This window comes from Sinocyclocheilus anshuiensis, unplaced genomic scaffold (assembly GCF_001515605.1).
Source record: "Sinocyclocheilus anshuiensis isolate Anshui unplaced genomic scaffold, SAMN03320099.WGS_v1.1 scaffold335, whole genome shotgun sequence".
In the NCBI taxonomy this organism is placed as follows: Eukaryota; Metazoa; Chordata; class Actinopteri; order Cypriniformes; family Cyprinidae; genus Sinocyclocheilus; species Sinocyclocheilus anshuiensis.
The window spans coordinates 2,039,754-2,055,710 of NW_015548239.1; the positions used below are offsets into that span (position 1 = coordinate 2,039,754).

The 15,957-nt window shown below is 40.2% G+C and overlaps 1 protein-coding gene across 1 annotated transcript in view; it reads left to right on the plus strand.

The window, feature by feature from the left end:
- Nucleotides 1–15,957, plus strand: part of LOC107654900 (ABC transporter G family member 20-like) — a 54,235-nt gene that overhangs the window by 9,118 nt on the left and 29,160 nt on the right. Inside the window, 7 exon segments of the mRNA XM_016442213.1 lie at nt 3,327–3,486; nt 3,609–3,763; nt 5,335–5,442; nt 7,565–7,658; nt 9,178–9,252; nt 9,339–9,510; nt 9,719–9,815. Coding sequence (XP_016297699.1) covers nt 3,327–3,486; nt 3,609–3,763; nt 5,335–5,442; nt 7,565–7,658; nt 9,178–9,252; nt 9,339–9,510; nt 9,719–9,815 — 861 coding nt within the window.

The window sequence follows — 15,957 nt, forward strand, 5'->3', positions numbered from 1 at the left end:
ATAAAGCCCATTTCTGAGAAGTACATAAAAAGTAGACTAAAAGTATACTTTCCTATTTTTAGTTTAAAAGAAGTATACTAATAGCACACTTGAATAAACTTATTTTTCGTAAGGGACACCAATCTTGAATGCTCACTTTAAGCAAGAAAACATGCCTAAATACTGACCTGATGTTCATGTGACATGTCCCTGCCACATCCCTTAGGTTTTCTGCACTAGTAGCACAACAAACCTCTAAAATACTCCATACTGAGGGGCTAGAGAATCCAACACCTGGCCTTTGATCTGTGAATGTGATGTTGCGATGCTACTGCATTGGCAGCTTGAATTTCCTTGTATTTACTATATATATCACAATTACCTGACTTTTATATCACTATAGGTCTGACTATCTGTCCTCTTATCATCTGTTTATGATCTGCTATATGCTGATAAGTCTTATCAGAGCGATGTTTTAAAATATTTAAGTGTCTTTGTTTCCTTTTTCTAAAATAATGTCTGGAAGCAGCTCTAACGGGCCCAGTCCACAGAAAAATTGACTCGCTCACAACTATCACATACAACCTTGTCAAAGAACTATTTGGCGAGCACAGTTTGTAAAAGACCCATATGGTTTCACAAGGACACTTCCAAGCCAGCCCAAGCCTGGCATATTAACCAGCGCGAGGGAGGAAGCAGAGGAATTCCTAAAAGAAGCTCATGAAGACCTCTGCAGAGATGAGAACATCTGTAGACCAGAAAAACTGAATGTGAAGGTGCTGACTAGGCAGGAAATCCAAGACATCATCAAAAGAGCCAAAGCTTCAGGTGCCCTAGGTCCAAGTGGTATACCATATAAGGTATACAAGAAAAGCCTGAAACTTCTGCAAAGGTTGTGGAAGATTTTGAGGAAGATCTGGGCCAAACGGTCAATTCCAGCAAGCTGGAAGCTGGCAGAGGGATGTTTTATCCCAAAAGAAGAGGGTTCCTCCAGAATCGCTCAGTGTAACTTGTGTAAGTCAATCTCCCTCCTGAGTGTGGAATGCAAAGTTTTCTTCTCTGTGCTTGCTAGAAGGTTGACCACCTACATGATGCAGAATAATCACATCAATACTTCCATTCCTTCCATTCCATTCCTTCAATACAAGTCCAATCCTGGGCTTTTCAGGCTGTCTGAAGCACACATCAATGATCAGCCAGTTGATTCGGGAGGCCAAACAGAAGAAAGGCGATATAACAGTGGTCTGGTTGGATCTAGCGAATGCTTATGGATCTATTCCACATGACCTCATCCAGCTTGTACTTGACTATTACCACATCCCAGTTGCTATTCAAGATATGATCACCAGCTATCTAGGTGGGATCAAACTGAAGTCAACTGGCTGGATCTCCAGAAGAGAATCCCAACGGGATGTAGCATTTCCCCTACCCTCTTTATCATGGGCATGAACCTTCTAATAACAGCATCTGAAGGCATAACCCGTCCTGGAGTCAGGTGTTATTCAGCCAGTGCTGCAGAGTTTTATGGATGACCTAACAATAACAACTGTGATGCATGCCACTTGGGCAAGGTTGTCATTTAAAGGCTAGGAAGTCCAGAAATGTTGATCAGGAAGAGCAGAGTCACAAGCAATTTTGGCCTCCAAGTTCAAGGCGAGATCATTCCATCCATTGAGGACAGCCCTATAAAGGTTCAGTGCATCACTGAAAGATGGTGCCAAAGTTGCAGATGCTGTGAAGCAAACCGAAGAGTGGTTGAAGAAAACCAATAGATCCGGACTCCCCGGAAAATTAAAATCCTGGCTGTAGCAGCATGGCCTCCTGTCCAGTGTTATTTGGCTCCTCACAGTCTATGAGTTCCCTTTAACAGTTGTAGAAAGCATTGAGAGGAAAATTAACAAGCACCTGTGGATGTGGTTGGGGATTCCCCCAAGTTTCTCTTCGGTGGGCCTCTACATTCGATCAGGACAGCTGTAGCTCCCTCTGATGCAGAGACAAAATGCAGAGTTGCACTAAGTCTGAGAGATTCCAAAGACATCCGGGTAAAGCAAGCAGGCATCACAACAAGCTCAGGCCATAAATGGGCAGTTAATGCAACCATTGAACAGGCATAAAGCTCACTGAAGTTGCGTGACATCATTGTCAACACCTGCACAGGACGTCAAGGCCTGGGGTTGACACATTTCCAACAGTTTGGAAACGCAAAGATTACGATCAGGCGAGGCATGGTTCAGGCAGACATCCGAGCTCAAGAGGAGCAGAGGCATTTGTCCAGAGCAGTGGAACAAGCATCCCAGATAGCATGGACAAAATAGGATCTGCCCAAGCGTAAGATCACATGGGCAGAGTTGTGGAGACTGGATGCCTACCGCATCTCCTTCCTGCTGTGCTCCGTGTATGACACCCTTCCGTCACCATCTCATTTGCACACGTGGGGGTTGAGGGATGACCCGTACTGCAAGCTCTGTGGTCAAAAGGGAACACAGGCACACATATTGTCAGGGTGCAAAACATCTTTAATCTAAGGCCAAAGACCGTAAAATCGTCTTAATTGAGCTGACCGTACCATGGGAGGAGGGCTGTGAGGAGGAGGCTCACGAGAGGAAGGCCTTGAAATATCATCCTTTAATTCAGGAGTGTAAGATGGCAGGCATGGCTGTTCCCTGTGGAAATAGGTTGTAGAGGCTTTCCTGCCAAATCAGTATGCTGATGTCAGCTGATGTCAGCTTTAGGCATGGATGAGAAGAGCAAGAAACACGTTGCTCATAGGATGGGAGAGGAGGCTGAGTGTGCCTCATGCTGGATATGGAACAACATGTAACATGTTTTTGAAAGATGACTCTTGTGCTCACCAAGGCTGCATTTATATGATCATACAGTAAAAAAATTATTTGATAAAATACAGTAAAAACAGTAATACTATAAACTAACAATTTTCTGTTTTAATATTTAAAATGTAATTTATTCCTGTGATGGCAAAGCTGAATCTTCAGTAGTGATTAATCCAGTCTTCCAGTACTCCAGAAATCATTCTAATATGCTGATTTGGTGCTCAAGAAATATATATATTTTATTAATATCATCAATGTGCTTCTGAACATTTTTGTGAAAACGGTGATACTTTTTTCCAGGCTTCTTTGAATATAAAGTTAAAAAGAACAGCATTTAGTTCAAATATAAATATTTTGTGACATTATAAATGTCTTTACTCTCACTTTTGATTAATTTGAATTTAAATATTAAAATTGAAATTTTGAATTGAAATAGGATTTTAATTACTCATTGTACTAGATGTGCTCTGTGGAGGATTGACTGGATCTATGATTATGTTTGTTTCCTGTCCTAAGTTATGGGCTGCTGGGGCCAAGTGGCTGTGGGAAGACTACGTTGTTGAAATGCATTGTGGGAACTCTAAAGATATCACATGGTCATATCACAGTGCTGGGGAAACCACCCGCTTTCCCAGGACATGAAGTGCCAGGAAGGATGGTGGGATACATGCCACAGGTGAAAGATTAGTAGAGGCTGGTGTTCACCCATAACGCCTCGTGTATGATTATTGCGATAAGTGAATCCTCTTGAGTTTCATATATTTTTCCTCTTTCTTTTTTCATTCGCTCTGCCTTCAGGACATAGCTCTGTACAATGAGTTCACTATCAGCAACACACTATGGTTTTACGGTCGAATTCATGGCCTTTCGTCTAAAGAAACAGAAACCAGGATGAATTTCCTCATTGATTTCCTAGGCCTGCCACAGAAAAACAGCCTTGTGAGAAATCTCAGGTAGAATGATTTTTCATTTCATTCATGATTTTTTGCAATGATCATTGCAGTGATTTTTTTTTTTCAAATGTATAGTTGACCTAGAAATGAAAATTCTGTCATCATTTATGCACCCTCATGTTGTTCCAAACCATGCGAGTATGCCGAAGTGTTACAACAGCTATTTGTGAGAAATCGACTGAAATTTAAGTTTTGTGTTTCACAGAAGAAAGGAAATCGTATTTTGGGGGTTTGAAATGAATGGCTTTGAAACAAAATTAGACTGAGTAAATGATGACAGAATTCTGAAAGAGACAGAGAGGAGGATAAAACAAAACGAGGCATCATGTGTGACCCACTTTTCTTTGTTGACTCTTCTGACAGCAGCATTCTCATCAGAGCTTGCCTAATGACATCATGCATTCAAAACATTTGGTAAAACCTGTGTCTGTTTTTCTGGCCGCTCTGTTCTGAAAGTTTTCACGCTTCATCTATAGAGGCCTTCTAGGGGTCAAATAGTCATGTGACTACAATGGGTTTTATATGGACATCTGAATGAATCTAAAAGTTATGAAATTATTAAATATAGCACACTTGTTTAATGAGTTATTGGCAATGTTTATTGACGTTTGTTTGATATCTGACATAGAGATCATATTGGCAGATGAAGTGACAGATTCCCCAGTACTATTTATGACTGTTGTGTGTATTTGTAGAAAATAAGGTTTATTATTATTATTGTTTTATACACAGAGGAGATTGACTTCACTAAGGCCAAGGAATGTGATGCATGAGACTTTTAATTCAGTGCAGAAAGGCATCTAGTGTCCTGTCGTCCTCTAGATGTAGTTTGTCTGTTTTTGTTTTTACAGTGATGAGCTGGCTCTAGGCAGGGCTCATCCATCTGAAAAATAAGACAATGGCCCTGAAGGTCTTAGAGATCAAACTAGTCAATTTCTCCTTGACAGATTGGGTTAGTTAAGTTGGGTTGGGTTAGTGGAGTTGTGGTAAATCTTGGGATACCTTGTGATTCTCCAATGATCATTTAATTAATTTAAATAATTAATGTTTTTGCATAATAGTTGGCTGCAAAATTTGTTAGTAATAAGAAGCATTTCCTTTGCCAAATATTGTTTATAAAAACTAAATTAAACTGATTTTGTGTTTAAAGTGAACACTATTCACAGTCTATTGCTGCACACATCAGTTTTAGCTAAATAAAATCCATAGAAATCTATAGCCCATTAATTAAATCATGAGAACAGAATACTTTATGACTTAGTATTTTATTGTTTTTTTTTATTGCTTATATTTTATATTATATTTTTTGCTTATCTTTACTACTTATTATTTATATATTACCATTTCTTTTATCTATTTTTAGTGGTAATTTATTTCTTTTATTAATTTCTTTTAATATTTTTTTGCAATTACCTTTTGTAATTTTTTATTCAGTGGCGTAAATGGGCTTCCATAGGTGTCTGCAATGTTGTTGCACATTTGACAAATAACACTTTGACTTAATTTATTTGTATTTTTTTTAATGAAAGTTCATAACTGACTATTTACGTACATTTATTCACTTTGTTCAGTGGAGGCCAGCGGCGGCGTGTCTCACTTGGAGCTGCTCTGCTTCAGAACCCACAACTTTTGATCCTGGATGAGCCCACTGTGGGAGTGGACCCTGTTTTGCGGGCCAAGTATGCACAACATACCTCTATCTCCAGTATTCATCTGTCTTTACCTTCCACAGCATCTTCCCATCACCTTTACTAAGCTTCTAATGCATTTGTACTAATACCAGCACTACCGGTCTGTCTCTCCCATTTATGTGTTTGTGGATGAACCTTGTTCTGCATTCTAGAAGCATGAGGTTTTTGCCTTGCACCACTCCTTTCTCTTTCTCTCTCTCCCTCTCTCAGACATCTCAACTTAACATTTTAGCTTACATTCATAACTGTGCCGTAACTTTCCTCTTAAGCTTTCCTAATATTTTGTGTTTCACTGCAGGCTGAAACCTAGAACTTAACACCTTGAGTTCATTTCATTAACTTGTTCACTTGTTCGTTTCAAATATTATAATTATTTAAGTAGCCTTTTCAAAGACTTTCCTCAGTGGATTTGTAGTATGAAGATCTTTCACAATGCATAATGGGCAAACAAATCCCAGTGGACTCTTTTGTATGCCTTTGTTTGATCTTTCCATGCGAGTGCATCCTGAGTATGTGGCTTGCTGAGGATTATCCTGCGTTCTATAGGCTCAAGATTCCAACTCATTTCTCTCAGACATCTCAACTTAACATCTTAGCTTACATTCATAACTGTGCCGTAACTTTCCTCTTAAGCTTTCCTAATATTTTGTGTTTCACTGCAGGCTGAAACCTAGACCTTAACACCTTGAGTTCATTTCATTAACTTGTTCACTTGTTCGTTTCAAATATTATAATTATTTAAGTAGCCTTTTCAAAGACTTTCCTCAGTGGATTTGTAGTATGAAGATCTTTCACAATGCATAATGGGCAAACAAATCCCAGTGGACTCTTTTGTATGCCTTTGTTTGATCTTTCCATGCGAGTGCATCCTGAGTATGTGGCTTGCTGAGGATTATCCTGCGTTCTATAGGCTCAAGATTCCAACTCATTATAAACTTTTCAAGAAAAGAAGCTTTATGCTGTAAATTCTCAGAGACAATCTACATTTATTCTTGAGTTTGATTAATTCATGAACAAAAGGAAGTAAAGAACATGTAGACGGAGAAGTAGCCATGAAAGGAATGAGTCTACAGTATATGGGTAAAAAGAGGGTCACTGTGTCACATTTTTATATATGATGCAGCAATTTCTGGGCAGAACATAGATGCAGGTATATGTGATGAAAACTAGAAACTTTCATAACCACAGCCCTCTGATATCAGTGGCTTTAATACTTCAGAATATTTTATTGTTTAGAAATGTATTTTACATTTTAGAATAAATTCATTCATATTTCTGCTGAGATCACATGGGTGCCAGTCAGACCCTGTTGAACCCTGCTGAAATCCTCTTACACAACAGACTATTGGCCAAGCCTGTCTAAGCCTTCAACCATTTTGGGGTGCTTTGCTTTGTAAGATACTAACCTATGCATTGTGTATGCTAAGAGTGTTAATTTACCACATACACACTACTGTTTAAAAGTTTGGGGTCAGTAAGATTTTTTTAATGCTTTTAAAAGAAGTCTGTTGTGCTCATCAAGGCTACATTTATTTGTCAAAAATAAAGTAAAAACAGAAATATTACAAATTGAAATAACTTGTCCATTTTAATATATTTTAAAATGTAATTTATTCCTTTAGTAGTGAAGCTGAATTTTCAGCAGCCATTACTCCAGTCTTCAGTGTCACATGATCCTTGAGAAATCATTCTAATATGCTGATATGGTACTCGGGAAACATTTCTAATTATTATAAATGTTGATAAAAAATTGTGCTGCTTAATCATTTTGTGGAAACATTACATATTGTTTCTAAATTCTTTGATGAATTAAAAGTTAAAAAGAACAGTGTTTATTTGAAATAGAAATCTTTTGTATTTTCTGTCCTGACACTTTCCACTTAGTAACAGTTTGTGTTATCCCATGTCACATGTTAGCTTTATGGATTCATTTCAGGTTTAATTCCCAGGGAATGTTGGTACTAATAAAAGTATATGCATTAAAGGTTGGTTGCTTTAGAAAAAAAAGCATCAGCCAAATGCTAATGCAAACATATAAATCTCATAAAGACAAAAGTCCCATTAAAAAAAAAGGCACCACACTCATGCAACAAACTCTCCACTTCTACAGGATATGGCAGCACCTGGTAGACATTGTAAGAGGAGGACAGGTTTCCTTCATTATTACAACGCATTACATTGAGGAAGCTAGACAAGCCAATACGGTAAGATACTTTCCTGAACTGACCACAAACCTGTACCAGAATTCACTCCCACTCTTAGTTAAAATATAAAGATGCTCAGTTTAAATGTAAAGATATAAAACAGAAGTGCATGATTTAATGGAGTCATTCTTAGATTTCTGGTGTGGGTGTTTCTTGAACAGATGAACCACTCATTACTCATACAGATTTGTTTCTGTAATCCCTTATTATAGTCGTGATTCATTTGCCAAATGTACTTTGTACTGTGGCCTATTACATAACCTTAAAACTAGCTTTTGGCAAAAAGGTGAGCTTTTATGTTTGAATTAGCAGTCTTTCTTTATAGTAGATGCTGATTAGTGTTTTCATGGTTTCGTATTGCTGGTATTGAGACCACTGACAAACCTGCAATAATTAATGGGTATTACTGTATATTATGTCAAAAAAGGCACTTGTAGACGTCAGACAGCTGATTCCGGGAGTAGAATCAGGAACAATTTAAGTCACCTGACTCTATTGTTTAATTTTATTTCTCTTTAAAGTGTTGTTCTACCAGTTTGGCTCAAGGGAATGACGTCTGTTGGTTTGAAGCAGCGCATAATTTTGTGTGACTGTGTAGCGTCAACCAGACAGTTGCTACATCAATGTTGATTTATTACTCTTGAGTCACATGCACAAACAACACAGAGTGACACCAAAGACACAATCACAACATGCTTATGTACAGTACACTCACCAACCCAGAACAGTGATGTGAATTTCTAAATATGAGACGTATTCCTTAAACAACAATACCACGCACCCCTTTCTCAGTCTAGCATCCCTGTCTCTCTCATTCTCTATCCGTAGGTTTTTTTTTGTCTTTGAGGAAATTTGCAAGTGAATCATCTTAGACTGATTTATACTTGAATGAATAACTTAAAGTAATAGTTCACCCAAAAATGAAAATTTGATAAAGAATTTCACATCCTCAGGCCATTTAAGATGTAAATTAGTTTTTCTTCATTGGAACAGATTTGGAGAAATAGCATTACATCACTTGCTTACCAGTGGATTCTGCAGTGAATGGGTGTCGTCAAAATGAGAGTTCAAACAGCTGATAAAAGCATCACAATAATCCACAACACGACTCCAGTCCATCATATATTGGCCAGAAATTACAGTTTAAAGTTAAATTGCCTTACTGATGGATTTGTTTCTTATAAACACACAGCTTTTCACTTCGTAAAATGATGGACTGGAGTCATGTAGTTTACTTGTGGATTATTGTGATGTTTTTATCAGATGTTTGGACTCTCATTCCGATGCCCTCATTCACTGCAGAGGATCCATTGGTGAGCAAGTGATGTAATGCTAAATGTCTTAAAATCAATTACACTGAACAAACAAACTCATCTACATCCTGGATGGCCTGAGGATGAGTACATTTTCATTTTTGGGTGAACTATTCCTTTTAAGCCATTATACCATTAGGTCTTTTAAGTTATAAAAGAGCAACATATGAGAAAAAAAAAAAAAAACAGTTTTTCTCTCTCTTTAGGTGGGTTTGATGCGGAATGGTCGATTGTTAGCTGAAGGTCCCCCAGATGCTGTTATGAAGCAACATAATGCAGCAGTAGGTACACACACACACATCTCATATGCACATACATGCAAAATGATTCGGTTAATCTTTCAGTTGCATCTATGTGTGGGCATTAGACATTAGAGAGTGCGTTCTTGCAACTTTGTGAGGACTTTGATCAGATAGGCTCCAAACAGAGTCCTCAGGGCCGTCTAATCGACAGCAGCCCATCTCCAGACAGTATGAGAGATGAGAGCAGAGAGCCCATACTGAGAAAGAGCACACCAGAAGACATACCCAAATATAAAGGTACAACAAAGAGGGAGAAATTCACTTACTCTAAAATACTGCATGCAAAAGTTAAACTAAAACTCAAACAGAAATTCTCTTTTGTACAAGACTGACATAAAATGTCACTGGTTTCATAAATGTACCTAAAAATATGTATTTAGAATAGCATCTTTTGATCACCATTTAGACTGATGCTTGCAGTTGAAACGTTCTTGTGTCTCTGCAGCTGACTAGAAAGTGCGTGCAAGACACGTCATGCCAAAATGGCGTAACATTGCAGCACTGATGATCAAGACGATGGTTCGAATGAGGAGAATGTCAGAGTAATGATGTCCTAATCAAACTATTTATGGACCCTTTGGACAGACTGTGATTTTTAATGTGAAGTTTTTTGTTTTTCATTTTTTTTAAATGTAACAGATTTATAACACTATATGTTATATTAACTTGGCATTAAATTACAAACAACTAGTTGCTGTGACTGCAAATTTGACATTCTTCTTATTTTTTTCCCCCAGTTTTGGAAAGTCATAGAAATGCTATCATGGATTTTTGTTGTTGTTGTTTTGCTATTGGAGCAAATGGGATCCCAGCTATCAATATTTTTTGAAAATGGTCAATTTTTTATTTCTTACTATTAAGCAAACTGAATAAATGGATGACTGCAGTTTGCATGATTGGGGGGGGGGGCTTGCTGTGAGGTGGGAGCGACGAGCCGGCAGAGGATTGCGGAGACTTCCTCGAACAGTTATGTTCACGATTTCTGATTTACTGAAAGGGTTAGTTCACCCAAAAATGAAAATTCTGTCATTAATTACTCACCCTCATGTCGTTTCAAACCCGTAAGATCTTCGTTCATCTTCGGAACACAAATTAAGATATTTTTGATGGAATCTGAGAGCTGTCTGACCCTGCATAGACAGCAACGCAACTGAAATGTTCCCAAGTCCAGAAACGTAGCAAGGAGATCTGTAAAATAATCCATGTGACATCAGTGATTCGTCCGCAATTATAGGAAGCTATGAGAATACTTTTTGTGCGCAAAAGGGAAAAAAACCCACTTTATTCAACAATTCGTCTCCTCCGTGTCACCCTGGTGCCATTTTGGAGAATATCTGCTGGACGTAAACATTGTATGCTGTTCTGTGTCAGCTGTGTCACGCCGGAGGAGACGAATTGTTGAATAAAGTCGTTTTTTTTTTTCCTTTTGCATCAGCAACTGCTGTAACTGGATTCCATTTCCTCCCTGTCGCCAATGTTGGAGCAGCATCTCTTACACAGGGATCGTGGGATTCTTTAAGTGTCATCTCCAGCCTCGCTTTGGCGCATTTGTACTCCTCCACAAGGCTTGTATTAGGAAGAGAGAGAGCTCCATTGCCGTACAGCCCTATGCTGCTAAGGCATCTTGGTAGCCCAGTCCATTTCCTCAATTGTGTACTCACCAGTCTCTCCAGGTGCTTGGTGTGAGATAAAGTGAACTCGTATATGGAAATTGGCCACATAAGCCGTGGCAACGAACCAAATTGGAAGCACCAGCACTTCAACTTCCCTGGAAGAGCTGTACCATTGATTCTCTTGAGTCCACTGACTGTCTCTTGCCTGAGTTGTTCCACCTGTTTTGAGTCTTTAAGGTCTGCGGTGTACCAACGTCCAAGGCTTTTGATGGGCTTTTCCATGGCCGTTGGTATGGGCTCTCCCGCTATACAGAACCTGTCATTAGTAAGTCGGCCTTTGACAATGGAGATGCTGCGAGATTTTCCGGGTTTAATCTCCATTTGTTCCATTTGTGTGTTTTCCTGGAGCTTATCCAGCAGCCGCTTAGTACATGCTTTAGTCATTGTGATGGTAGTGATGGTAGTCATGTATGCCCTGATTGGAGGGAGCCGCAACCCATTTTTCAAACGTTCCCCTCCAACCACCCAACAGGATGCCCGAATTATGATCTCCATTGCCATAGTGAATGCCAGTGGAGAGATGGTACAACCTGCCATTATGCCAACCTCCAGCTGCTACCAGGTGGTGGTACTATCCTGTATGGTAATACAGACCTGAAGATCCCGAAAGTAGGCTTTAATCAACTTTGTTATCTGTTCTGGAACATGGAAGAAATCGAATGCTGCCCACAGCAGCTTATGTGGCACTGTCCCAAAGGCATTGGCAAGATCTAAGAACACCACATGTAGGTCTTTCTTCTCCTTTTTGGCCATTTGCAACTGGTGCCAAATCATTTTATCTCCTCACCAACCAACAAACTCACAATAACTGTGTCATCAGCAAACTTAAGAATGTACCGATTCTCAAGCTGACTACGACACTCATTTGTGTATAGGATGTAAAGGAGAGGAGAAAGTACACACCCCTGTGGGGAGCCAATAGATGTAGTTATAGGGCCTGACAGAACGCTATTAACCCTTACCCTCTGAGACCTATTTGTAAGGAAATCTAGTAACCAAGCGGCCATTCTTGCATCCACACCAAAACTCGACCTAAGCTTGTGAACCAACAAGCTTGGTTGGATCGTGTTGAATGCAGAAGAAAAATCTAAAAATAATAGCTTGCATGGTTACTACTACCCTCCAGATGTTTATACAACAGGTCCAGTAAGGTCAGTGTCACATCCTGCACACCTCTGCCCGCCCTGTAGGAAAATTGCATCGGGTCGAGAAATGGTTTAGTTTTTTCCAATAATACCTCTTTTACTAATTTCTCAAATACCTTCATTACAAGTGAGGTCAGGGAGACTGGTCTACAATTTGTCAAACCTTTAGGACAATTATGTTTTGCAACTGGAATAATAATAGACTGTTTCCAACGTTTTGGTATATACTGAACCTCAAAAGACCAATTAAAAATCTAGGTTCTATACCACCGTTCTATACCTTCCCACCTCATCCAGCGGCCTTGTTGGGCTTGGGAGACTGCTCTAGCGCATCTAGTTGCTTCCTCCTGACGGTGTACCTCCTCCACTACCAGGTGTCGCTGTTCCTTTGCTGTTGCCATTTGCCATTTAGGTGTTATTATTTCCAACCCAAGTCCCCCTCTACCATATTGGACTTGCCCCACAATATCCTGGTGTCTGAGGGCTGCCTTTGCATCAGCAACTGCTGTAACTGGATTCCATTTCCTCCCTGTTGCCAAAGTTGGAGCAGCATCTCTTACACAGAGATCGCAGGATTCTTGCTTGTGGCTCATTTGGTTCATTTGAGAGAGAGCTCCATTGCCGTACAGCCCTATGCTGCTAAGGCATCTTGGTAGCCCAATCCATTTCCTCAATTGTGTACTCACCAGTCTCTCCAGGTGCTTGGCGTGAGATAAATTGAGCTTGTATATGGAAATTGGCCACATAAGCCATGGCAACAAACCAAATTGGAAGCACTACAGCTTCAACTTCCCCAGAAGAGCTGTACCATTGATTCTCTTGAGTCCACTGACTGTCTCTTGCCTGAGTAGTTCCACCTGTTTTGAGTCTTTAAGGTCTACGGTGTACCAACGTCCAAGGCTTTTGATGGGCTTTTTCATGACCGTTGGTATGGGCTCTCCCGCTATACAGAACCTGTCCTTAGTAAGTCAGCCTTTGACAATGGAGATGCTGCGAGATTTTCCGGGTTTAATCTCCATTTGTGCCCATCTGATGTTTTCCTGGAGCTTATCCAGCAGCCGCTTAGTACATGCTTTAGTCATTGTGATGGTAGTCATATCATCCATTTATGCCCTGATTGGAGGGAGCTGCAACCCATTTTTCAAACGTTCCTCTCCAACCACCCAACGGGATGCCTGAATTATGATCTCCATTGCCATAGTGAATGCCAGTAGAGAGATGGTACGCCATTATGCCAGCTGGCTGCTGCCAGGTGGTGGTACTATCCTGTATGGTAATACAGACCTGAAGATCCCGAAAGTAGGCTTTAATCAACTTTGTTATCTGTACTGGAACATGGAAGAAATCGAATGCTGCCCACTGCAGCTTATGTGGCACTGTCCCAAAAGCATTGGCAAGATCTAAGTACACCACATGTAGGTCTTTCTTCTCCTTTATGGCCATTTGCAACTGGTGCCAAATCGTGTTAGCTTGTTCCAAACATCCTGAGAAGCCCCCTATGCCTTCCTTTTGCACTGAGGTGTCGACAAAGTTGTTGTTCTTCAGGAACGTTGACAGTCTCTGCGCCACAAGGCTGAAGAAAATCTTACCTTCCATATTCAGGAGGCTAATTTGACGAAACTGGTCAATAGTTGCCGAATTTTTTTCCTTGGGGATCAAAATCCTCCAGCCCTTCTCCAGGCTTTTGGTATCACCTGCTTTTTCCATGCCACTATCATTAATCTCCAAAGGTACCTCAAAACTCCTGGGGCATTCTTGTAGAGCTTGTATGGAATACCGTTGGGTCCAGGGGCTGATGCTGATCTTGCCCGCTTTTCCGCACTCTCAACTTCGCTCCATTTTGGGGGCCTTATGTCCATCTGGTGCTCCGGCAGTTGAATTGGTGGCATGTCTTCTGGAATGGAGATTGGCATGTGCCTCTGATTGTCAGAATAAGTCTTTCTCAGGTGTTCCTCAAGATCCGCTATGGGTACTTTAAGGGTACCGGTTTCTCCTTGCTAAAGAGACTACTGACGAACTTGTAAGGATCTCTATAGAAGGCAGTCCTGGTTTGCTCCTTCTTCTTTCGTTGCTTTCTCAAGCTTTCTGCTCTTCGTAGCGTTGCAAGGCGATGTTTGATATCGCCCTGAAGTACCTCTAGGCCTTTCCTTTCTGCTTCAGTGGCCTTCTTCCACTGTTTTCTCAGGCTCCTCCTTTCTTTCACAAGTTTGTCAATCTCTTGTTGTCTCCTGGACTTTGGCTGGCCTCCCAGCTCCTTCTGTGACCTCGGCCTCTTGTTTTTCACTCCAAATCTTTGTGCCCCATAGGTGTAGATAATCTCCCCCATCTTCTCCAGGGGGCGTATTACAGAAAGATCCTAACTTTAAAATCTTATCTTATCTGTTTGGTAACCATGGTAATTTCAGTTAGCACCACATTTTGGACAAAAGCTATTACAGAACAGCATTTCCTAAGTGTGTTATCTTATCTTAACTACAGATAGGAAGGGGGTATTACAGAAACCTCCTAACTTGACAAAAAATCCTAAAAACTGTCTTAACTTTAGGACAACCCCACAGCTGTCCTACCTTCAAAATTATTTGAAAGCTAATGGAAAAACCGCTTACAATTGTGCTGTCCAACAATGGTATTACATTTATTAATAATTGAAAATTAAGAATGGGGATATTTAATGGTAGAAAGACTCTTGGAGGACCCTGAAGATATGTTACATTTTGATCACAAAACAGTTATAAGTAATTACAGACTGCCGCGCAACATGATATTACAGTTAGCACAGGAACTGCAACCAGCATTACAGAGACCAAAAAAGCGTCACGGAGCATTACCAGTTATAGTGCAAGTGACTAATGCCTTACGGTTTTTTGCAAAAGGCGATTTTCAAAGTGAGGTAGCTTTTATTATTTTGTTTACCTCATCAGCAGCTCATGCAGTGTTGGTTGCTTGGTTACAGACCTGAGAGTGGATTGTCGAAAAAGTTGGTTTGGAGTTCGTTTTGGGAGTTTAGTGAAGTAGCTTCTATTATTTTGTTTACCTCATCAGCAGCTCACACAGTGTTGGTTGCTTGGTAACAGACCTGAAAGTGGATTGTCGAGCTTGATAATGCAATTTAAGATTTCCTAACTAGAAATAAGATACGATTTTGTAAGATAGGATAAGAATCCCAGATCAAGTTAAGCTTTGCTTCTGTAATACGAATTTCTGAAAAATCCTCAGGATTTCTGATCACATCCTAAGCTAAGACCTAAGATAAGAAAGTTTCTGTAATATGCCCCCAGTTTCCTTTCTACATCTCCTTTCAGGCCTTCTAGCAGCTGAACGAGATCTGTGTCAATGGTTTCCCACTCGTTGTGGCAGGATTTAAGGCCGGGACACACCAAGCCGACTTCAAAGAACTAGTGGCGATGAAAGCCGACGGTGTTGTCACCTCACGTCGGCAGCATCGGACCAAAAAGTTGCACTCGAACACACTGCACAGACTACAGCCGACGGCAAACTAACACGTGCGTTCTCCGCATGCATGAGAGGAATTAACTGTCTATATCAGCAGCTATCAATAAAGTATATATTCGTCATTCAAAAGGAGAAACCGAAACAAAGATATATGAGATAAACACAGATATACGAAACGTAAACAAAGCAGCGCTTGCTTACCATTTTAAATATCAGTAATGTTGATAACTTTAATAATTTTAAGCGGCTCATGTTGTTATGAAAACATTTGCGTATTAGAATGATTGGGAAAGATCACGTAACATTTAAAACTTGTTGAATCGGGCAAACTGCCGCCGACGTGAGCCGACGAGTGGAACACACCAAACAAACTAGCCTGACCGTCGCTCGCCGTCGGCCCAACTGATTTGCCC